Genomic DNA, 25,523 nt, shown 5'->3' on the forward strand with positions numbered 1-25,523 from the left:
TCAGATTTAGCTAAAAGCTATTTAATGCAAATTTAGAGGGAAGAACTTTTATTTATATAGCTCCCAAGATCTACCAAAGCACTGCATAGATAGCTATTCGCTTTGGTCATGTAGACAAACACAGCAGCTCTGCACACAGTAAAGTCACACAAACAGCAATAAGGTAAATAACCAGGTAACACTTAACAGTAATGACTAGATGTGTCTTGACAAAGCCCAGTAATTAACTACAATCTGCATACTTTAAGAGAATAATGCACTCAAATTTATAAAACTGAATTATAGGCTGTCGTTATTTCGACTGTATGCAAAGTAATGGCCATCTTCATGGATGCTCATCTTGGACATAAATTTACATAACGGAAGTCTTTTTTAAAGTGGCGGAGGCAAACAAAATATTCAGGAAAATACAGATTGCTCCAAAATCTCAACTCAAACATTTTCCAAACTGACCATGGTTATTCGCTATTTATACGTGATCATACTCTTGGCCTATTAATCACGGTGGTCACAAGAGAATGAATCTCAAACCTGTTATTTAAATGACGTAAGTCACAAATTAAGATTCCTTGGGCATGATTCTCCCAAAAAGGGAACAAAGTGCCTTAGCGAGCGCGTTTAGCCACGTGTTTCCCGGCAATCGCAGTGCTGAGAAACACAGGGACATTCAACACCAGCTCGTGTTGAATAAGGGGCCTGAGCGGGGAACGCACGGCCGAGGCCGCACATAGCCCCGTTTATTTACATTTGCAAGCTCCGCTCGCTGGAACTCCCCATTGTGGCGAGAGATAAGGATGCCATTTTTAACCCCCCCCCTCCTTTCTTGAACACCTAGGCCGGGCAACCCTGGCCCGATTGTGCCTGCACAAAAAAATGGCAGCTTGGCACCGCCAACCTGTTACCCTGGCAATGCCACCTGAGCACCTTGGCAATATCAGGCTAGCTCCCAGGTGGCACTGCCAGGGTGCCCAGGTGGCACCAGCAGTGCCAGGGAACCACCTTGCCCAAAGGACATGCAGCTCGGGACCTCCAAACCCCTTGGAACTCCCCCTCCCCCACCGAATGCCGTTCCGCCTGGTCCCCATTTGTGGGGACCAGTGCTGAACGCCGCTTGCCCGAGGTCTCTGAGGTGAAGGGGTTGAATCACAAAGCCTCAGGTACAGTGGGAATTTTCACATTACAGTAAGGCTTACTGCCTCACTCTAATGTGCAGATTTGCAAAAACGTGACATCGCATGTTTCGCAACATTGTGTTGAATCTCACAAGGCATTACGAGCCGGGAGCGGGGTCTCCTGGCTTTCAACGGCCACGCTGTGCCCGCGGCAAGCTGCTTTTCCGGCACAGCGTGGCCACAGAATCACATCCAATGTGTTTCAACACCAAAATGCTAATTGTGCTTTGTGAAAATCATCCTCCCAACTGCCCGATTTATTTTTAATTTTGCACAAAATGTCTGAAGCAAGTATTGATTCGCCTTACTGCTTCGAATCATAATGGGACTAAGCAAATTGTTTTTGCAGAGAGGCAGCATGGACAAGGGGCCAAATGGCCTCCTTGTGTGCTGCAACCAGTCGATGATTCACTGAAATCAATTGTATAGTTCTGCTGGAGATCACATTTCATCTCTAAATAAACACAGGTACTGTTTTTAATTTGATTCCAGTGGTTCGTAAAATTTCTAGAAAGAAACTCAGTTTAATGGAGAGGATTAAGCAACGGTTAATATCTTTAATCCCAGAGTCGAATGGCTAAATCCCCAAAATAGTTTCTTGCTACAATATGCATTTTTCCCCCCATGACTAATATCTAGTTTATGGTTCAGGTTAATATTTTCGAGGTAATGTTTATTTCTGGGAAGATTAAAGTTTAACTGGAGAAAATGGGATAACTGCAACTAAAGCAGTTTGGAGTTTGTTACACGTGGGGCCATGTTGGCTTGAAACAGTTAATAGCTAGAAAGGCAAGACCCATAAAACAGCAGTTGGGTTTACTTAGCTGAAGAAATTTTAAAGGAGGAATAATTAGGTTTAGACTAGAGCAGATTACGCAGTCATGGAGATGGGTGGAGCTTAAGAAAATTCTTTGGTTTCGGTTTATGTGTATTTGCTGGGAGCGTGCAAATGTTCTGCAGGAGGGCAGGAGGCTGGATATGGAATGAACGCTGAGCTAACAGAGCCCAGAAAAATCCTGGGAGTCATTCAGTAGAACTGAGTGTTGCAGTTTGGACCTCATATGGTTCACAGCTCACAAAGCAGCTCTGGGAGCAACTGGAAGGCTCTGGTCAGTTAGGACTCAGTGAAGACCTGGGGAGCCGATAAACCAGTGAAATGTCTCTGGTCTAGTGCCAGGCAGGGCTCAGGGTAGCTCTGGGAGCACATGGTTGCTTGGTGCAGCAGGCAGACTGTCGTTGAGAGGGTAGTGGCAGCTTAGTGAAGGTAGAGGTCTGTGAAGAGTTGACAGCGTGCTGGTAATTTGAGGCAGGAACGCAGCTTTTGGAATCCCGTGGAACACCATCTCAGAAAGAGAGACTGAACCATTGGAAGGTGAGCAGTCATTGAGACAGTCTAAGCTGGAGCGGCCTTCCTAAGAATTCAGAACACAGAACTTCAAAAGTGAAAGGTTGAAATCCTTCATGGGGCGGGGGTTTAAACAAGATATTGTGATTCAGCGGTCTTGACATTTGGGCGGGTTACTGAGAAATCCATGGGATCGGTCTTGGTCACATCTGCCATTTAATGTGCATTGTGATGTGTTCAACCAGATCACCTGTTGAGTTGTATGGAGCTCTCACTGAAAGTTACAAAATTCTTAAGAGGCTAGATAGTGTAGGTATAAAAAGGATTTTGCCCCTGGCTGGGGGGGGGGGGGGGGAGAGAGAGAGAGAGGAGAGAGAGAGAGAGAGAGAGAGAGAGAGAGAGAGAGAGAGAAGGCAAGCCCAGTCAGTCGTTCATTATATTTAAGTCAGAGATCTTAAAAGGTGGAATTGGGATGCTGTGACAGTTTCTATTAGCCACCATAGAAACCAAGCCATGGCTTTTGCTTGCTTTTTTAATAGTAAAACTAGACAAAACAAGCTAACAAAACTACCATATCCACATTTCTTTGGTGGACTATTTTATATCCCCTGATCGAATTAGAAATCTGTAACTTTGATTCCTCCGCTTATTCAATCATTGCTGAAACATCTGAACACCAAGGAAATAAAGCAAGAAATGTTCAGAGACTGTATAATGAGAACTATCTGGTCTTTAGATTTTCATGGACAGGAGATGCCACTTGCCCTTTAGCTGGATGTCTCATCTGCAGAGAAAAGTTGGCAAACACTGCAATGGTACCAAGTTAAAACTCCTTTTACAGACAAGACATCCATTTCTTGCGCAGAACAGCATTCAGTACTTCCAGTGCTTTAAAGAACAAAACATGAAGCAGACCCAAGCGGAGTGTGTGCGTGTATCAGAAAAAGCTCAAGAGGCTAGTTACCTGGTAAACGCAAATAAATGTGTAATGTCTATGAGCAATCGATTCAGCTGAAAAGTGGATGTGCTTATGGAATTGTTTGTCTCAGTGAAGCATGCCGTGTTATTGTGAAGGTTGCAAACCACTGATCTAGTTGAATGGCAGAGCAGGTTCGAGGGAGTGAATGGCCTACAGCTGTTCCTAGGTTCCCACCTCATGTTAATTCTGAATGTTAAGAGTATAAAACATATTGTAGGTTGTTTAAAATAATGTTTATTCGTTGGGTACAAGGGAATCTTTTGGCTCTCTTCTTAGTGTGCAACTAAGATTACAAACTTTGTCAATTTTAAACAGAAAGCGTACGATTCTCCAGAAAAGTTTCTAAGTGTGGCAGTGGTATTGCCATGAGCTTCCCGGCACTCGGAACAGCGAGGCCAGCAATGCACTTCAACATTAATTGGTCCACTTAACGAGGCCTCACGGGCTTCTCACTGCAAATGAAGGCTCGCCAGCTGATTCGGCGGGTCTACTCTCGCCAGCCCCCCACTAACAAGGTCGAGCAGCAGTTAAGCTGCAGTTGCTCAGTGAACTCCAGCCAGATTGCAATAATGCCACCGAGGAGACCAGCCCCAAGATTCGCGACCCTGACCTGGGGAGGCTGCTAGACGCTGTGCAGGCGAGGAGGGATGTCTTGTTCCCCCGAGGGTCCGGGAGAGTCAGCCACAAGGCAGCCAGTGCTGTCTGGGATGAGGTGGCGGCAGCCGTCAGCTCTGGGAGTGTGACCAGGTGGACTGACCTTCAGTGGCGGAAAAAGGTCAACAACCTACACCGAGCAGCACGAGTGAGTAGACACCTACGCCCAAACACCCCCCCTCTCCCAAGGGAGCATACACCCCACCCCCGCCGCAACCTACCCTTAATTTCCGCACACAAGGCCACGATTTTCATTAGACTGTGGGAGGGTGGTGGAAGACATCAGGCTATGCCATGTGGGGCTGAATAAACAAACTAGGTTATATTAAGCTTTAACGCCTAATTCAGTTATCACCTTCACAGCCTTGTCAATACAAATGTTACGAGACCAAACAAAAGCTCTCACAATATTGATTGCTGTCCTCATTTATATCTTATGTTAACCATTTCCATCAGAGCCGATCAATAAAGTATTTCAACAACTATGATTATCCTTTTGACCTTCTGGGTATGAAGAGATAATCCAACCCTGGAAAGAGAAAGCTTGTATGCAAGTGGATATGTGCCAAATCGTACCTCCATCATTGCTTAATCCTCCTTTAGGGACAGGGAGCTGCTTGGAATTTCATCAACCACTAAAAGCAGATTAAAAGCGGTGAGTGTTTTTTCATGATCTTCAGGAATGCATAATTACTTTCACTAAAATATGATTAGAATCAGTATAAACTTGTGGAGGCTGTGCATTTAATAATATGAATAGGTCAATGATTACATGTCTAAAAATTGTAACATTGATTCCGTGAACCAACACCCAATACAAATTGTTGTTATCCCGCATACTCGAGCGGGTGGTGCCAGTTAACGGGGAGTTACATTTACTGATGGGATACAAGGCAATACTTGTGGCATAAATTTTCAATGAATTAAAATATTGTTCTCTTTGAGCATTGATATTGTGCATCATGGATTAGATAGATAGAGAAATACAGCACAGAACAGGCCCTTCGGCCCACGATGTTGTGCCGAACTTTTGTCCTAGGTTAATCATAGAATTTTGGACACTAAGGGCAATTTTTCATGGCCAATCCACCCAACCTGCACATCTTTGGACTGTGGGACGAAACCGGAGTACCCAGAGGGAACCCACGCACACACGGGGAGGATGTGCAGACTCCACACAGACAGTGACCCAAGTCGAAATCGAACTTGTGACCCTGGAGCTGTGAAGCAATTGTGCTATCCACAATGCTACCGTGCTGCCCTTAAGAAGAAGTTAACCTACACTCCATTATTCTACCCTAATCCATGTACCTAGCCGCTTGAAGGTCTCTAACGTTTCCGACTCAACTACTTCCACAGGCAGTGCATTCCATGACCCCACTACTCTCTGGGTAAAGAACCTACCTCTGACATCCCCTCTATATCTTCCACCATTTATCTTAAATTTATGTCCCCTTGTAATGGTATGTTCCACCCGGGGAAAAAGTCTCAGACTGTCTACTCTATCTATTCCCCTGATCATCTTATAAACCTCTATCAAGTCGCCCCTCATCCTTCTCTGTTCTAATGAGAAAAGGCCTAGCACCCTCAACCTTTCCTCGTATGACCTACTCTCCATTCCAGGCAACATCCTGGTAAATCTCCTTTGCACCTTTTCCAAAGCTTCCACATCCTTCCTAAAATGAGGCGACCAGAACTGCACACAGTACTCCAAATGTGGCCTGACCAAGGTTTTGTACAGCTGCATCACCACCTCACGGCTCTTAAATTCAATCCCTCTGCTAATGAACACTAGCACACCATAGGCCTTCTTCACAGCTCTATCCACTTGAGTGGCAACTTTCAAAGATCTATGAACATAGACCCCAAGATCTCTCTGCTCCTCCACATTGCCAAGAACCCTACCGTTAACCCTGTATTCCGCATTCATATTTGTCCTTCCAAAATGGACAACCTCACACTTGTCAGGGTTAAACTCCATCTGCCACTTCTCAGCCCAGCTCTGCATCCTATCTATGTCTCTTTGAAGCCGACAATAGCCCTCCTCACTATCAACAACTTCACCAATCTTCGTATCATCTGCAAATTTACTGACCCACCCTTCAACTCCCTCATCCAAGTCGTTAATGAAAATCACAAACAGCAGAGGACCCAGAACTGATCCCTGCGATACGCCACTGATAACTGGGCTCCAGGCTGAATATTTGCCATCCATCACCACTCTCTGTCTTCTATCGGTTAGCCAGTTTGTTATCCAACTGGCCAAATTTCCCACTATCCCATGCCTCCTTACTTTCTGCACAAGCCTACAATAGGGAACCTTATCAAATGCCTTACTAAAATCCATGTACACTACATCCACTGCTTTACCTTCATTCACATGCTTGGTCACCTCCTCCTTTTTATTTCAACAAAATCTTCTGATTCTTGCCCTTTCCATTATATTCACAAAATGCCCATTTTCTGGTTTAATTTCAACACAACACTTCGGCACTTCTCACCTTGGCTTGTCCCTGGTTTATTAGGTGCTATAATGGCAGTGTAGCATTTATAATTCATAATAATCTACAACTCAATACCAAATACGCAAATTGCAACAGCGGTTACCAGTACGAAGGACTACCAGCCTCTCTGCCGGAAGCTTGGCTAGCCAACTGAAGTGGTTGGACAGAATGCAGAAGTTTTTGAGTTCTGAATTACTTCTGAATGGTGATTTGCACTGGGAGATATCAGAAATTCCAATTAATCGAGCTTTCTAGTTAGTATAGTGCCAGATAACAAACACCTGCACCTCAACTGGTGCAGTTCCCAAATAAGCGAGATGACAGGGCAGCACAGTGTGTAGCACTTCACAGCTCCAGGGTCCTAGGTTAGGTTCCCAGCTTGGGTCACTTTGTGTGGGATCTGCATGTCCTCCCAGTGTCTGCACGGGTTTCCTCCGGGTGCTCCGGTTTGCTCCCACAAGTCCCGAAAGAAGTGCTGCTAGGTGAATTGGAAATTCTGAATTCTCCCTCTGTGTACCTGAACAGGTGCCAGAATGTGACGACTCAGGGCTTTTCACAGCAACTTCATTGCAGCGTTAATGTAAGTCTACTTGTAAAAATAAAGATTATTATTATGTGTAATGTTTCCCTCAAACATAAATCTTGCTGCCACCAGTAAAGTCCATAGTGTTCCTGACTCCTCATACTGAATTTTTCCTATATTGATCTCCTCTTGTGGTGGGAATTATTGAACATTTAAATATTTTCATGCACATTTTTATCAGCATTGTTGGATGTTTCAAGATTGCTCTGTATTAAAAAAAGAATTTTAAAAAGATGCAGAATTTCATCAACAACACCAAGCATCTGTTGATAATTCACATCTTAGCTGCCATTTAGAATATTATACTAAGTAGATAAAAATTAGCAAATGATTTTGATACAATGTGTTGGATTTTTAAACTAATTCATAACAAAACAAATCAAGGAGACACTCAGTAGAGCGCATACCTCCACCACAAATGTTAATGTTATTATAATTATGCAACTCTTCCTTGAGGCTTTTCTCTGCCTGGTTGAGACTCTATAATTAACTACAAAGCTGAAAGAAGAAATATTTTTATTCAGAGCTTCCATATCACTGAGGTAGCTTCAGGCCAATCAGGATCCAACAACCTGCTTTGAAAACTCTGCTCACATTTTGACAGCTGTGACAAACTCCACCACAGCAGCTGAGACAATGCATGGCATTCTAAATAAAACAACACACAATCTTCTAAATGGGTCAATGCATCCTATATCCCAATCTAAACAAATCCTTTTGAAAAAAAATTTCAGGATTCAAATCTGCCTGCTCACCAATCAGTTCTCCCTTGGGCCATATTCTCTTTGTACCAGGTTTCATTGAAAATCCACCTGTTAGGTTTTGAGATATTTGGCGTGATTATCCGGAAAAATTTCCAATGGTGGTAGTGAGTGGGAACTGCCGCAAACTTTGAGGTGCTCGGCCCGACGAGGTCAGCAGTCCTATTTGACATTAATTGGCCCACTTAACGATCCTCACGGGTTTCTCGTCGCAAATGAAAGCTCGCCAGCAGATTCGCCGGGACCGCACTCGCCAACCTTCCGCGAAAGGTCGAGCAGCACTTGCATAGCCAGCCCCACTCAGATCAGAGCCAAGGCGCCAAGGCGAGGATCACCGGGCTCCAACTGGAGGACCTGGTGCACCACGTCAGCAGCATGAGTGAAGGTGTCCAATGTGTGGCACAGTCGGCAACAGCCATGGCAGAGGGTCTCGGCAGTATGTCTGCCTCACTGGGAGATGTTATCCAGTACCAGTCTGACCTTGATAAGGTGTTGCAGGACATGTCCTGCTCTCAGATGGGAATGGCAGAGGTGCTGTGGTGCTCGTCCCAATGGCAGGTGGACATTGCCAAGGTTTTGCAGTGCATGACCCGGTCACTAAGGAGCAAGGACACCAACACCTTGGTGCAGACAGACATCGGGGAGCTGCCATGGCTGGCAAAGCCAAATGATGCAGGGGCAACCTGAGCTCAAATCAGCTGCCCCTCCATCCCGAAGTGAGCCGCAGGGGACTACAGGCACCAACGGGAGGAGAGGGCGTCGGGTGCCAACCCGGATCTGTCCCATGGAGTGGGGATGGTGGCCACCAACTCCTCAGAATTTCACCCCTCTGCTGAGGCCGCATCTCGAAGTCAGCACACGGGACAGGACGGCACGGTCGTGCATGTGCCGCCGAAAAGTGAGCCAGGGCCCTCCGGCCCCAGAGGACGCCCGCCAGGGGCATTGAAGGCCACAGGATGTGGTAAGCAGCTGGCTGCCTCCACCTCAAATGTGCATCCAGGGAACACACCTTGATCTAGCGGTGAAGCAAGGAAGGTGAAGAACGTTGAGGATCACTGAGTGCACAGTGGTGGGTGGGTCGAGAGAGTGGGGCAGCACCATTGGGAGAGTGGGGCATTGTTCGACACCTATGACACATTAAAGACATTCGACCGCAAGCAGTATTTCATCCACAACGCGACCCCATCTCCGACCTCTTGACCCATTTCTCTCGGCATCCCCCTCCCCAGAGCACTCACTAATCCTCTGGCCGTGGACATGTCCCCAGAGCTGTGTCCCATCTCCTGGGTGTTCGGATGTTGGCTGCTGCGTGTGTGGTGTTGCCCCCCTGTTCAAGCACAGTGTCCAGCCATCAAGGTGTGATCGGGATGCTAGGCAATGACTCCCACATGCTACATGGCCCGCCTACCCACGGGAATCCACTTGGATTGTGTAGTGCTCACTTAAGCACGACAGCCAATTCCCTATTAGCAATAACCTTCAGCCACACGGCCAGAGGCCTCGGCAGTCGGTGGGGATTATAGGCGGTTAGTGGGGCAGACGGATATGGGCTAAGATTCCCCCTGGAACAGGTACACCTGATCCAGGGGTTGGCATGGTGGGACCACACGCATTGCGCCCCCCCCCCCCCCCCACAGACACCATGGCCATTCTTTCCTCCCTTCCCATGGCGGTCCACCCCTATGGAGTCCCCCTAGCACTGGAGCAGCAAGCCCAGTGCCCCGGCCTCTTTGCCTGTGAGCAAAGATGGCTGCTCCCATCCTCAGCTCCCCACAGAAGCCCTTCCGGCAGGTTCATGTTTTTCAAAAGGGATACTAATCGCACCAGCGTGACCACTTGCTAGGGAGGCTGATGAATCACAGGAGGCTGTTGGATATGGGGTCACTCCCGTTAGTTGTGTGGAAATAGGGCTTAAGTGGTGATGATTGGTTTCCTGCCAGGCTATGGTGAGATCCCGATTCGCCTATGGGAGAGGGCCGGTTGCATCGCAAACTGCTTGGCACATGGTGCGGTTCTCATTTTCGGCCTCTCCCGCTGGTCGCTGGCCTCATTTCGCTCGAGTGCAACAAAGCCTGAGAATCTTGCCCATATTGTTTACAGACTAACAAACAGGGGAGAAAACATTACCTCTGCCGACCTTCAGTGGCCAAGGTAAAAAAAAACATAATTCAACATTTTAACCAATGTAACTACCAAAGACCCTGGTGAGCTACACAAAGTTAGCAATATTTAAGCTTTTCACAAAATATCTGAACTATTGTTACAATTACATCACTGGCCACAATAATCTGCAGTGTAGATCAATAAACCCCAGTGCAGCAAGGGAGCTGTCAGTGGTTCTGAATTAATAGCTTGCACAGTTTGTCAAACAAGGCAAATTAAACCAGATGAAATGTAAATGAAAATCGCTTATTGTCACGAGTAGGCTTCAATGAAGTTACTGTGAAAAGCCCCTAGTCGCCACATTCCGACGCCTGTTCAGGGAGGCTGGCACGGGAGATTTTGTTTGAAACACAAGGCGATTGGAATACGAAATTGTTGGGGTTTCCACTTTTTTTTCCAAAGGGGAATTAAATAGTTGCTTGAAAAATATATGTTTATGGGAGTGAAATTAAGAGTGGAAAGATAGCACCAGTTTGGGATGACCTTTTTCGGTACTTGGGGTAATTAATCAATTTGTTTTTTGTAAAATTCACATCACCTGCCAATGATTTTCCTCCCATTTCAAACATTAAATTAAACAAATACTTAAAAGAACAGACTGAAAATTTGCGGTCAGTAGTGTACAGCAGTGCTAAAGAAATATGCTCATAATCTGTGCTGCGGGTTTCACCTTTAGGAGATGGGAGTTTAACATGCATGTCAGCTAGCGGAGATTCCAGCAAATGATGTATTCAATCAGACCAAGAAGCTAATCGTTTTAAAGATTTCTCAGAAAGCAAACCGGGAAGTAACAAGCAGATCTTATCATTGATGTTTTGAGATTTTACAGTAAATTAAGCAACTGATCAGTGCATACTCATGGGATTACAGTCAAATATTACAAGCCTGAAATGTCTTTTTAGAACCTATGGAATCATCAAAGAAGAGGAATTTGACATTTCACAAATATAGCATTTGAACTCCCTCAGATTTCCCTGTCAGATTGCCACTTCATGCCCAATTAGTTATGTTATTTTTTTCTCCAGTTTGTCTCACCTGATGTTCTGACACAGGCCGGACGAGATACAGGCGATGCGGCACATCCCCAGGACCCAGAAAAGTGCAGAAGAATCAAAGTGAAGAGGTCAGGCCCCCTTTTTTATACCACTAGCTGGCATGAACCAGGTAAGTTTAAAAGATTCATTGAAACTGATAGGCCAGGGAAAAGAGCATGTCAAAATCAGTTTTTCAGATGGTTCCAAATGTAGGGCATTTTTGCCCAGGGGAAGTTTGCACTTCTCGGAAGTCGTCATGAAAGCCTTACCTGTGAAGTTCCGAGAGGAGCTCCCCAGTGGATCTCTGGAGTACCCCCTGAATTTGACGCTGGGGAACTTGGAGGTTACGGTTTCCAGAGCCAGAGAGATTGTTCAGCAATAATTCTGACTTTGCATATTATTAAATATCCAGTTATATCTAACTCAATAAATAAGTTTTTAAGCAAAACAATAAAGTAAAAAATTACATCCTATCACCGATTTCCAATTGATTTCTATATGAGAATTTCAACAGCGATGCTGAGGAAGAGCGGACAACTTCTGAATGTTTGCATTTAACTCCATGTACAGGTGCAGGCTTTTCACTGTAACTTCATTGCAATGTAAGCCTACTTGTGACAATAAAGATTATTCTTAAGAAAGGTGTTGCTATCAGTTTCACAGAGTACTGGGAATGTCATTCCAGCAACAAAATCCATGCCATACAAAAAGGAATGAATTGGCAATAAGGAAAGCAATGCATGTGTGAGGTTACATAAAATTCTGTGGTTGAGGAATGCAGTGAGGTTGGGGTTTGATAGCATAAAAAGGAATAGAGACTACTTGGGTTCCTTTCTTCTGAATCTAGTCATTTACGAAGGTACTACACCTTCCTCCCCTTCCAATAACAAATTCCAGAACTCCACTTCCACCCACACCCCCATTCCCAGATCCTAAATCATCGCCACACGAGTTACAAACTCCCGAGACTGCAATATTCAGCTCCTTGATTCCAGAACTACTCACAATGTTCCTAGAACCTGAAACCAATTTCCATAATTATCCCAGGTTCCAAGACCTTGCCCTTTGCTCCCAGAGCCTCTTTCTGAAACAAGGAACATTCTGACCCTCCGGACTGACTTCCACCCAAAGGAAACCACCAAACCTAGGGTTCCTTCCAATTACTCCTTGATTCAATGGCGACTCTATAATTGTGATCATTAACACTGAAGTATTTCCAAATACTTAATTCGAACCAATACAAACTACAAAGGCTTTAAATTATATGGACCTCAAGAAGCCCAAACAAAAGCTGACCAAATTATGTGCAGCAATTCATTCTTTGTTCTGTCAACAAGATGGACTTTAAAATTGACCTTTTTGTCATCCTCCCTATTCACTCCCCTCCAAGGTATTGTTACAATTCAGAAGTCTGAGAACACGGACGAACAGACTCAAAAACAGCTTCTTCCCCACTGTCACCAGACTCCTAAACGACCCTTTTATGGACTGTCCTCATTAATACTACACCCTGTCTGCTTCATCCGATGCCAATGCTTATGTAGTTACATTGTATATATTGTGTAGCCCTATTATGTATTCTCATGTACTTTCTTGAATTCTGTTCAATTCCCTTTCTTCCAATGTACTGAATGATCTGTTGAGCTGCTTGCAGAAAAATACTTTTCACTGTACCTCGGTACACGTGACAATAAACAAATCCAATCCAATCCAATCCAATACAGTTCCACATGCTTCTGTTTCTAACTACTGCCTTCTCGAAATGCACAGGTAGCCATCAACATTCAATGTCCATCTTGGATCATGACCAAGTCCTCATCCAGAATTTGCACATGCAATAGGTGATCAAGAACTGGAACACTGTTCAATTTTTAAACAGTCTAAGTCAGGGGTGCCAAGGTTGAGAGGAATATAACTAAAATCAACTCAGATCTTGGTTCTTTCTGGATTATATGTTTCACCTGGTCACTACTGAAACCTAATGGGCAATTAGAGCCTTGCTGACTGAAATTTGTTCAAAATTCAAGTTTACAAAGCAAAAAGGTGTGTGTAAAACAAGGACATTTCCTTACACGCCTTGCACCCCAACGGAAATTTCACTTTTAAAAAAAAATTCAAATTAGTTTATGGGATAGAAGCATCACTGGCAAGGCCAGTATTTGTTGTCCATCCCCAAGTGCCCTTGAGAAGTTGGTAGTGACCCAGCTTTTTGAACCATTACAGTGTATGTGTTGTAGACATCCATAGTGCTGTTAGAAAAGGAGCTCCATGATTTTGACCCAGTGCCAGTGAAGGAATGGCAATATACTTCCAAGTCAAAATAGCATGCAACTTGGGAGGGGAACCTGCAGGTGGTGGCTTCCCCATGCATCTCCTGCTCTTGTTCTTCCAGGTGGTCCCGAGTTTGGAAGATGTTGTCAAAATGACCCTTGGCGAGTTGCTGCAGCAAGAGTTTACCATTATTGTAGATGGCACCCACGGATTCCACTGAGCACCAGTGGTGGAGCAAGTGAATGTTTAAGGTAGTGTATGGGGTGCCAATCAAGCAGGCCGTTTGATCCTGGATGGTGTTGAGCTTTGAGTGATGTTGGAGTTGCAACCATTCAGTCAAGTGCGGACTATTCCATTATACAAGTTGTACCTTGTAGATGGAGAGGCTTTGGGGAGTCAGGATGAGAGTTATTTGCTATAGAATTCCTAGCCTCTGACCTTCTGTTAGAGCCACAGTACATATTTGGCGAGTCCGGTTTGGTTTCTGGTCAGTGGTAACCTGCAGGACTTCGATTGTGGGGAATTCAGCAATGGTAATACCATAGAGTGTCCAGGGGAGATGATTAGATTCAGTCATGTTAGGATGGTCATTGCTTGCTTGAGAACATTTAAAAAGGCAATGTAATGCTACCTCGGTCTGATGGCCAATTACAGTGCCAAATGTATGAATACTCTCCACTGAACTGTGCAACCTATGCAAAACAATAGTCCCAGAGGCAACTTGCCCATGTTTAACAATCTTAATATGAAATGCATATTAAATAAATGGACAAATTACAATACTAATGCTATCTACATTTGATGCATAAAAGAGAGCATATTATGAAATTAATCTCATGTATGTCAGTAATCCCAAAGTACAACATGATATCCATGGCTTTACAAGAGTCACCATGATTCTCTATGGCCTTCATTCAGATCTCAGGAACATGCTTATTCTATGAATGATCTTAATGCATTATTTGACATTTCCTGGTTTACAAGCATTTTTAAGTGTCAATTTAAAATTAAAGCGCATAAGATATAACATATTGGAACATGGATTGGATTGGATTGGATTTGTTTATTGTCACGTGTACCGAGGTACAGTGAAAAGTATTTTTCTGCAAGCAGCTCAACAGATCATTCAGTACATGGGGAGAAAAGGGAATTAAACAGAATTCAAGAAAATACATGCGAATACATAATAGGGCAACATAATATATACAATGTAACTAAAGCATTGGCATCGGATGAAGCATACGTGGGTGTAGTGTTAATGAGGTCAGTCCATAAGAGGGTCATTTAGGAGTCTGGTGACAGTGGGGAAGAAGCTGTTTTTGAGTCTGTTCGTGCGTGTTCTCAGACTTCTGAATCTCCTGCCCGATGGAAGAAGTTGGAAAAGTGAGTAAGCCGGGTGGGAGGGATCCTTGATTATGCTGCCTGATTATGGTGAGGAGTGGGAGGCAGATACTAAAGGAAATACAAAGTTGCCCCAATGCAGTCACACCTCTCTTAATGCCAAACTCAAATTCAAAAACAAACAAATATTACTTCTCCCAACTCAAACATCCTAAATGCTGATTTTGCCCTATATCTAACCCCAAACTCGTACTTGGTTGGGGGAAGGGGAGGCACAAATTGATACGAAGCGGAAAAAAGAAACACTTTACATTGAAAATATTGCCCTAATAGCTTTCTGTCATCCATTTTGTATAGTACAATAGAATCATTCTTCAACCAAGAAACATAAGCCCTGCCTGACTGCACATTCTCCCACAGTGTCTGCGTGGGTTTCCTCCGGGTGCTCCTGTTTCCTCCCACAGTGCAAAGATGTGCAGGCTAGGTGAATTGGCCATGCCAAATTGGCCTTAGTGTCCAAAAGGTTTAGGCAGGGTTACTGGTTGCGGGGATAGGGTGGGTGTGTGGGCGTGGGCTTAAGTAGGGTGCTCTTTCCAAGGGCCGGTGTAGACTCGATGGGCCGAATGGCCTCCTTCTGCACTGTAAATTCTATGATTCTTTTATTTTCAAATACATTTTTATTCTAATTTTACACATTTTCATCAAATATACACCCAACAAAAGATGACCAATAACAAATACAATAGTGATCCCCCAACTAACAATCCCTTTATCATACAAACCCAAACCTCCCCCCCGCATTCCAAATAGAACACAAGAAAAAAAAATAAGAATCCAAGGTCTGATTCTATGAACAAAAGGGCAAAGCTGCTGCCCCAGAAGTGCTGTTTATATTGGAATTGCATGTGGCCCAAACTAATCCTAGAACATGATGAGACGTGATATCTGTAGAACCAATCAGCTCAAATCTTGAAGCCTGTACTAAATGCCGTTACACAAGATAGAATTGGATAGTTATGATCGTTGGATAGATATATGTTTAGATGCGTGTTACCATCTGCTGTATAAAGACGACAGCTTCTGTTCTGAGACACTATTTGGAATGCTGAGCTGATGCAAGATAGTGTACAATTAAGAGTGAAGGTCATGTACAAGGGACAGTATAATGGCCTTTTGGCTGACTGTAAAAGAAAAAGAATTGTGAGGAAATAAGGGAAGATTGAGGACTGATTGCCCTATGACGAAACTCTACTTTGCATCACTGCATTTCTTTCTGACAGGATCATTCCTTCTCATAAAATCAGTAAAATGTTGACTCTGCTTTTAAAACCTTAACTCCTGGCACAGAGACGACGACTCCAAGCTAGTCTCTCTAGCAGTATTAATCAACACTGCCCCAGCAGATCTGCAACATCCAGGGCCCTATGTATACAGCCTGAACAAACCAGTAGTTAGATGATCCGTCAATTTATGATCATGGGGCAATGCCATAGACATAGAATTTACAGTGCAGAAGGCCATTCGGCCCATCGAGTCTGCACCTGCCCTTGGTTGGAAAGAGCACCCCACTTAAGCCCACACCTCTGCCCCATACCTGTAACCCAGCAAACCCACCCAACCCCTTTGGACACCAAGAGAAATTTAGCATGGCCAATCCACCTAAACTGCATGTCTTTGGGCAGTGCGAGGAAATCAGAGCTCCCGGAGGAAACCCACGCAGACATGAGAAGAGCGTACAGACTCCACACAGACAGTGACCCAACTGGGAATCGAACCTGGGACCCTGGAGCTGTCAGACAGAAGTCCTGTTCAAATGGCACTGCTGTAATTTGGTGCAAGTCTAGTAATTATGGCTGAACGAATATCTGTAGAGTATAAAACAGCAGGAAAACTGGTTGAAAAAGCCAAAACGTTTCTGCCCAGGCTCTTCAGCCACTACAACAAGCAAACAGTTATTGTTGCAGACTTTTAATTTTAAATGTTTATTGAAAAGTTTCATTATAAACAAAATAATATAAAACAATTAATCCAAGCTACAAAATCAAGCAACAAGACAAACAAACAAAAACACATATTAACTTAACCCCACATAACTAAATCAATTATCAATTGACAGTGAATAGTTTGCCTAAATAAAAATGGTGGCACAGTGGTTAGCACTACTGCCTCAACTCCAGGGACCCGGGTTCAATTCGGGCCTCGGGCGACTGTGTGGAGATTGCGCTTCCCCTCCATGACTGTGTGGGTTTCCTCCGGGTGCTCCGGTTTCCTCCCACAGTTGAAAGATGTGCAGGTTAGGTGGATTGGCCATGCAAAATTGCCCTTAGTGTCCAAAAAGGCTGGGTGGGGTGACTGGGTTACAGGCATAGGGTGGAGGCGTGGGCTTAAGTTGTGTGCTCTTTCCAATGGTCAGTGCCCCATAATGAAGCAGGTTATCCACTTACAAGGACACCCTATGCTCCCAAGATCTCAATGCTATGGCGAATGGTTCTATGGCCAAAGCTAACAGGAGCAGAGGCACTGGACATGCCTGCCTCATGGCCCTACTTAGCAGGAAGTAGCCAGATTTCAAAGCATTCGTGGGAATATTAGCAGTGAGGGCCCTAGAAAGTAAGCAAATTCAGGATACAAATTTTTGTCTAAATCCAAACCTCCCAAGAAACTCAGAAATATTCCCATATCAAATGCCTTTTCAGAGTCAAGGAAACAATGATCTCTGGTTCAGATACCGAGATAGGGGATAACATTGAACAGACAACACATGTTGGCCGAGAACTATCAGCCCTTAACTAAGCCGGTCTGGTCTTCCGAGATCATCTCTGGGAGGCATGGCTCCAACCGCAGTGCCAATAATAAGTAACTTGACACCCGCATTTAAAATGAAATAGATCAGTACGACCCACACTCAGTCTGGTCCATGTCCTTCTTGAGGATCCAAGGAAATAGAGGCCCGTGCAAGTATAACGGGCCACAAACCCAGGGATAAAGGAGTCGATATCCAAAATTAAACGGCTTCCATCTCTGCGTGAACCCCCCCCCCCCCCCCCAAGTAAGTTGAACTTGACCTTCTCCAAATGCAGGAATTTGGCTACGTCGCTCATCCACACCCCCTTCTTTGGCAGCTCCAAGAACCCCCCCCCCCCCGCCCCATCCATACATTTCTTCCACCTTTGCAAAGAACCGACTCATCCTCGCAAACATCATGTGGGCCTTATACACCTTAAACTAGATAAGACTTAACCTCACATGATGCGGACTCCCTCACCCGTTGCAGGACTTCTTTCCACATCTCAGCCATCCATCTCCTCCTCCCATTTGCACTTGATCTCCTCCACCGGTGCACCCTCCCTTCCATCAACGCCCCACAAATGACACACTCCCTCCCCAATATCATCCTCCGACAACAGCTTGTCCTGCAGCACCGGAGGCGCAGCCCGGGAAGGACGGCACCCCTCTCCTCACAAAATCCCTCACCTGCAGGTATCGGAAACCATTCCCCTCACGCAGCTCATACAATTCCTCCAACTCTTCCAGACCAGCAAACTTGTCCCTTACTATTCCAGGCTACCAAACTTGTCCCCGATAAACAAATCCCTGAAGTACTCTATCCCCACCTGCCACCACCCACCCGGAACCTCGCATCCAGCACCGCTGGCACAAACCAAAATTATCCCGTTCATCTTAGTAGAAAAAAATACTCCACATACCCTCAAACGGCAGCCCTCACACTCTCGCACACCCCCTTATCTGCCACAACCCAACGTCTAACCTCCACTGCAGCCACTCCTTGTGCCACCCGCAACTTCACCCAGTAGTGAGAAACCAATATCGGCAAATACTCCGTGTCGGCCACTCCCATCAGCAGCGCCTTGTCCATCACGAAAAAGAATTGATCCAGGAGTACGCCTGGTGCACATCTAAGAAGTACAAGAACCCCTTCACCCTCAGCCTCAGCCTCCCAAACCTCCATGGTTCTATATGGTCCATGAACCCACTCAACATCGCAACCCCTTTAACGACCTGGGACACGACTGATCCATCCTCAGATCCAGAAGTGTTAAAACCACCCCCCATTATCAGTCAGTGCGTGTCCAGATCTGGGATCATCCCCAACACCCTCCTCAAAGTCCATGTCATCCCAATTTGGGGCATAAACATTCACCAGTACCACTGGCATCCCCTCCAGCTTCCCACTGACCATCACATACCTATCCCCGGTGCAGATAAAATACTAGACACCTAGAAAGTCACTTTATTGACCAGCACCGCCACCCCCCTCGTCTTCACATCCAACCCCAAGTCAAACACGTGCCCCACCCATCCTTTCTTCAGTCTCGTCTGATCTCCCAACTTCAGGTGCGACTCCTGCAAGAGCACAAACTCAAGTGCGCGAAAACCCGTGACCACTTAAATTGCCCATTCAAACCTCACACATTATAAGTAACCAGCCTGGTCAAGGGGGGCACCCGCCCTCCCGCTGCCAATCAGCCATAACTCTTCTTTAGCCAGCTCCCACCAGCCCACGTCACGCACTTTTCCAGGCTTGCACCCAGATGTCTGCCATCATCCCTCATTACCCAACTGTGCTACACCAACCACACCCATGTCAGCAACCCACCCCACTCCCCAAAAACCAATCCACCCCAGCTTCCTCCTCCTGGAAACCCCCAACTTCACTCCCGTTAACTAGCCCAACCAGCTAGCATGGTGGCCCCCGCCCAGGCCTGTGGCAAACCCTCATCTGCCCCAATCTGCCCCTCCCCTCAAACAACAAATCCAAGAAAAATAAAAGGCACACTCACCGTCACCACTCCCCCCGTCGCAACCTGCACCAATTCACCCACCCTATGTGCCCACATTTTACACAAAGCTACACTCCAAAGTTCAATGTTGTCACACCCCTCCCAGTCCACGGTCCCTCATAAACGTCCATCGCCTCTTCCAGTGAGTCAATACTAAAACGCTTCTGGTGCGTAACCCACAAGCGGGCAGGGTACCGAACCCCGAACTTCACCTCTTTCTTGCAGACGGCGGCCTTGATCCGGTCAAGAATGGAGTCCACCAGCCTCTGCTGCTTTGCCCACCCCCCACAATCCGGAGTCAGCCATTTCCACCAAGAGGAATTACCCAACAGTTACACAGAAAGTACATTAACCAGGCCCACCCAAGATGGACACCAAACCCACTAACAAGATTAAAGCAAAGAAAAATCTGCATTCACCGTCAGCAAACTACCCCTACACCCCACGGTCTCATCCTCATCTTCAGACACTACCAGGCCCAAATATGTATCCAGAAAACAGCATGCAAACATAAACTAAAACCTATTTCTAATAAACTAATCCCAAACAAAACAAAACCAAAAATCTCATTATCTAAAAGAGAACTACTATAATGAGCTGTAGTCAACCCCTCAACACCGCTCCGTTAGCTAACTTGGGCTGGCAAGGAAGCTCCCACTTAGTGAGAAGAAAAATGACTACAAAAAAAAGAACAAAATATAAAAGCCTTCTTCAACATAGTACTCCAACACGGAGCGGTATAATTCCACAACAGTGAGAACAAAAACACATAAAACCAAACTCCAGACTTAAGCCCAACTTGCAACATATTCAACCCCGACAAGAACTGAAAAATGCAACCCCCGAGTAAGGATCCCAAACAAATCAACGTGCCCATCCTCAATATCCAAAAATGTCAATCGCTCATGCTTCTTAACAAAGGAATCCACCTCTCCCACGCATCAAATTAATAGTCTTTTCCTTCAAGTCACTTTTAGCTGCGCCAGGTAAACCATCCCAAACCGTACTATAGGGCAGCCTTGGCTTTGTTGAACGCAGCCCTCCTTCTTCGCCAGCTCCGCTCCCACATCCTGCTAAAACCCGATGGCATGTCCTTCCAATTTGTAGTCGCGATCCTCCCTCGCCCATCTCAGGACCCACTCTTTTTCTTTGAAGCTATGAAACTTCATGATGGTTCGTCGGAAAAGACTTCTGTTGGGAGTGTCCAATGGGCTCTGTCCAACTAGGGAGAGAATGTGGGTTCACCCTTCTCCACTATGTTCCCAAACATCTCCGCAAAATACTCCGGACGTTGGGCCTTCCATCCCCTCTGGCAGTCCCAAATTCCAGGGGCGGAATTCTCCATTCCTGAGGCTAAGTGCCCGCGCGAATGTAGAATCCGTGAGAGTTTCATGATGGGAAAATCGCTGTGAACCCCTCATCGATTCCAATACCGGTGAGGGGCTAGCACTGGCGCGTGTGAAACGGCCACATATCGCGCAGAAAACGGCCGGAGAATCTCTGGGTCCCGGGCTGCATATGCACAAGACGGACGGCCTGCACTGGTCATGCTGGGAACCATGGCTCCAGCTGTGCTTAAACCCTATCCCACGCCGACCCCACAGCCCACTCCCTGTCTACCCCCCACCACTCCCTACAGTCCTCGCAGAAGCCCCCAGGCAGCAGCATGGATCCCAGATAAGTGTGGGGGTGCTGGACGCTATCCGCAGCCGGCATGCCGGGTTCCCGACGGCTGAGACCACATGTGGCCCGCGCCGTCAGGAACTCAGCCCATCGGGGGCAGAGTATTGCGGGCGGGCTGATGACGCCGATTTGGAGGAGGTGGAGCATCGTGGACTGGCATCAAACTGGCGCCAGCCCCGGATCCAGCATCAGAAGCCATTCTCCGCCCAATCACAGATCCCCATTTCAGCATCGGACTACAGGGAATCCAGTCCCAGGTGCTTTGCCTCCCGGAACAAATGTCCAAATCATTCACTCTGGCTTTCAGCGATTAATTCGTAGCAGCTATAAGAGACATCTCGGCTTTCAGAAAGACAATCTGGTCACTATGGCTCGAAAGGGCCATCTCAATGCCTTTTAGCATGACCCCATGTGCCTTTACTGTTTTGTTGGTTGTCTCCAATGCCAAATGAATGGGAGTCAAGGTGTCTTCCATCAGGGATAGGCAATCAATGCTCGCCTTGCCAGCAAAGCTCATATCCCATAAATAAAAATTAGCAGCACTAAAACAATTACAAACTTACTACAGAAAAATACATATTTAATAAACAATCCTATCATTTGACTAAATTTTAACATTGTATTTATGTTTAAACTGGGATTGAATGCAAAAGTGAAATAGGAATACCTGGTACTGAAATTGGAAGAAATGCTTCAAAATGGAAACATTTATCAAAACCAGCTCGAACTGAGCTGCCTCATACTATGGAGCCATTGTCTTGTTTCCTATACTGTGCGAAATGAATAGCAACAGGAGGCTGATGGAATGAAACTAACCTCCACAGAGCTGCCAAGAATGAACCAAGAAAATCTGATTCTTCTTATTAGCTTACAGCTGATGGCTGTGAACAATACAGGTCAGAAGGTGCAGAGGGGGTTGGGAAAGCAGAACCACACTTTCTTTGCTGTGCTCCAAGCACATGTTGGTAATAGCAACTAATAGAAATGAGACCATCTGCTAAATTGCATAAATAGAGTCAGAGATTTCAATAACAAAAACATTAAGCATTCCAGAAAAGTAGTGAACAGAAACTTTTTTTTTAAAAAGAAAAAAAAGTGTAAAGAAAAGCTCCCTTGACAATAAAATAAATCAAACACAATTAACAGTTTTACCAAGCATCTGAAATCTGACAGCAAGTAAAAAGCTGATGGTGGAACTGTAGGTATGCAATTTATTTCTTCCAAGTTCATAAATATTAGGTAATCAGAGGACAGAGTGCAGATTGTGTGGAGTGAGCATGAATTGCAGTTAACGATGGAATACTCAAAAGGGACAAAAAAAATACCCAAGCCTCTTTCTACATTAAAACAGCTTCCTTAGCTTAAATAATTAGGTAAGAGAATGAAGGAAGAGTAATTTCATTTATCTGCACTCTCAACTTGTTCACATGCTGTTGATGTGGACCACTTCCCATCCTTGAAATAGCTTATTATTGATATAACTGAAACAAAACGAACTTAGTCAAATGTAATGAAAGTAAGACCCAATTAGTGAAGTCATGCCTATTATTTTTTTTACTGACGTTCTCTGGCAATTGAGATGCACTCCTACCACCTGCAGTACAATCAACTGCAGCACTTAAATCAAATTGCTTTTCAAGCGTACTGTTCAAAAGCTGATAATAAAGCTGTCGGTAGAAGACGGAAATGGGTAGAAGTTATATGGCTAGCTAGATGCATCAAAAAGGAGCACCAATGGAAAGTCATTTGGGAGACAAACTGGTCAATCCGTGCAGCAAACAAATTGACATCCGTGGAATTTACAGTGCATGAGGTTCAGTGAGATTAGGTCCATTTCTTTGGGAAATATTTTTTGTCTCTAAATCAGCTGACACTGGTTTAGCACAGTGGGCTAAACAGCTGGCCTGTAAAGCAAAACAAGGCCAGCAGCGCAGGTTCAATTCCCATACCAGCTTTCCAGAACTGGCATGGGAATGTGGTGACTAGGGGCTTTTCACAGTAACTTCATTTGAAGCCTACTTGTGACAATAAGCAATTTTCATTTTCATTTCATATGCTCAACTGGGTTACAGTAAAACGCAAATGTTTTATTGGCTTGCATGCAGCCGCTGAGGACAGCAAGCGCCAAACAGGGAGAAAAAAAGCAACATAACTAGGATGCAAGGAGGAAAAACAATTCTTGATGGCAGTGGACAATCCCGAGTATGCATTCATTACAAATGGAAATCAGTGACCCGCTTGCTCTGTCACTCGGTTTGCTATACGTCGCTCACGTACATGAGAGGTGTCAAGATGTTACTGGATGATCATGCAGAGGGCACCATAGCCAATTCCGACTCACCAAATTCATGTGTCTTTTTTTGCATACCTCGATGACCCGAAGCTGCAACCCGGGGAGATTGGGGGGGGAGGAGATTGGTGGGGGGGGAGGAGATTGGTGGGGGGGGGGGGGGGGGGGTGGTTACTGCCATTTGAATGCTCACCTTGTGAAGTTTCCACATGGCCCCCAGCGCCTTCACTTCATGGCTGGAGTGTTTGCCTTCCTCCAGGCACTGGTAGCAGACGGGAGTCTTGCAGTTCACACAGTACATGCTGTGGTTCTCCAGCTCGTGGTCGGTGCAGGTGGAGATTTTGCGCGGGCTCAGCCTCCGGCAGATCCTGCCCTGGGCCGGCGGCACCAGGCGGTGCTTGACGAGCGGCCCCCGCGGGGGGTGGCACCGCAGGCGGCAAGCCTCGCAGTAGAAGACGTCGCACTGCTCGCACATGACCGCGGCCTCCCGGGGCGACTTCTCGCACAGCTGGCACTTGAGGGCCACGGCCCGGCCCTGCTGGTAGCGGTCGATGATCCCCTCCAGCACCCGGTTCTTGGCGAAGCCGCGCAGCCCCCGCTCGTCCAGGATCAGGCTGCGGTGGCACTGCGGGCAGGTGATGCACGAGTTGCGGGGTGGCACGGCCGGCGAGGGCGGGAAGACCCTCACCCCGTTCGGGGAGCGCTGGCACGGGGTGGTGGGGGCGCTGGCAAAGCCGGCGTACGAGCCGTAGCCGCTGTCCGCCTCGCTGTACAGGCTCATCTTGTCCAGGTCCAGGTAGTCATAGTCGGAGCCCGAGGCGCGGCTCGGGGGCGACTCGGCTTCGGGCGTCTGCACCAGGATGTTGCGGGCGCAGGCCATGCACAGGTTGTGGGAACAGGGCAGAATGATGGGCTCGCGGTAAAAAGCCCCGCACACCGGGCATTTCAGCTCTTCTTCCATCTCCTCCATCGCCGGGAGTCAGCTGCAGATAGAGCTTGTGTGGAGACCCCCCCTTCCTTCTCCTCGATTCAGCGGAGAGCTCAATCTGGATGCTGCGTGAAGGTTGATGCTGTGGGTTCCCAGCAGCTCCTCCATCCCGCCCCAAGAGCCGGCACGCGCCGCTCCGATTGGCCGCTCTATCCGGGCCAGGTTCCAACCAGGGCTGTCAATCACAGGGATGGGGGCTGCTGCTTTCGTCAAAGGGGGGGGGGGGGGCACGGCGCCGTTATATAAGCATCCTGCCGTTCACATATACAGAGATCGCAGGATGCAACTGTTTTCATGAGTTCGGGGTTATGTACATTAGATGATGATCAATATTCGACATTTAAGAATACGCGTGAAACAACGCCACGTATTCCGTGCACAGTGCTTTGCGCATTTATCATTGCAATTGCAGCATTTTCATCTCTGTGTTGGATTTCAAGAAGAGTAACACCTATTCTTGATAATGAACCATACCTGGGCAAAACGTTTTCCTTGATTGCAAAACATCTAAAAATTCTTATGTACATACCAACATACAAATTAGGAGCGGGAGTAGGTCACTCGGCCCCTCCAGCCTGCTCCACCATTCAATAAAATCGCGCCTGACCCGATTTTCACCTCAATGTCGTATTCCTGCCCACACCGCCCCCCCTCCCAATCTTTCAACTCCTTGCTTATCAAGAATCTATCTACCCCTGCCTGGAAATCATTCAAAGACTGGATGTGAATGTGGGGTATGATCAGTAATTTGCAGATGACACAAAAATTGGTGGTAAGATAAATAGTGGGGAGGGATGCCTTAGATTACAGGATGAGATAGACAGACCGGTCAGATGGCAAATGGAATTTAACCCTAATGCATGAGGTGATGCATTTTGGGAGGACTAACAAGGCAAGGGAATACACAATGAATGGTAGGACACTAGGAAGTAAAGAAGACCAGAGGGACCTTG

The 25,523-nt window shown here is 46.1% G+C and overlaps 1 protein-coding gene across 7 annotated transcripts in view; it reads right to left on the reverse strand.

Annotated features, from left to right (window-relative positions):
- trim9 (tripartite motif containing 9) overlaps nt 1-24,697 on the reverse strand; it is a 137,294-nt gene extending 112,597 nt beyond the window's left edge. For 3 of the 7 annotated variants that reach the window (XM_038778530.1, XM_038778548.1, XM_038778503.1), the window contains exon 1: nt 23,776-24,695. In XM_038778530.1, the coding sequence (XP_038634458.1) occupies nt 23,776-24,552 (777 nt within the window). In that variant the 5' untranslated portion in view covers nt 24,553-24,695. Of the gene's footprint in view, nt 1-23,775 lie in introns of all 7 variants that reach the window. The other 4 variants (XM_038778557.1, XM_038778521.1, XM_038778537.1 and 1 more) reach the window with 3 other exon arrangements.
- Nucleotides 24,698-25,523: the final 826 nt, after the last annotated feature.

This window comes from Scyliorhinus canicula, chromosome 2, assembly GCF_902713615.1.
Source record: "Scyliorhinus canicula chromosome 2, sScyCan1.1, whole genome shotgun sequence".
NCBI lineage: Eukaryota > Metazoa > Chordata > Chondrichthyes > Carcharhiniformes > Scyliorhinidae > Scyliorhinus > Scyliorhinus canicula.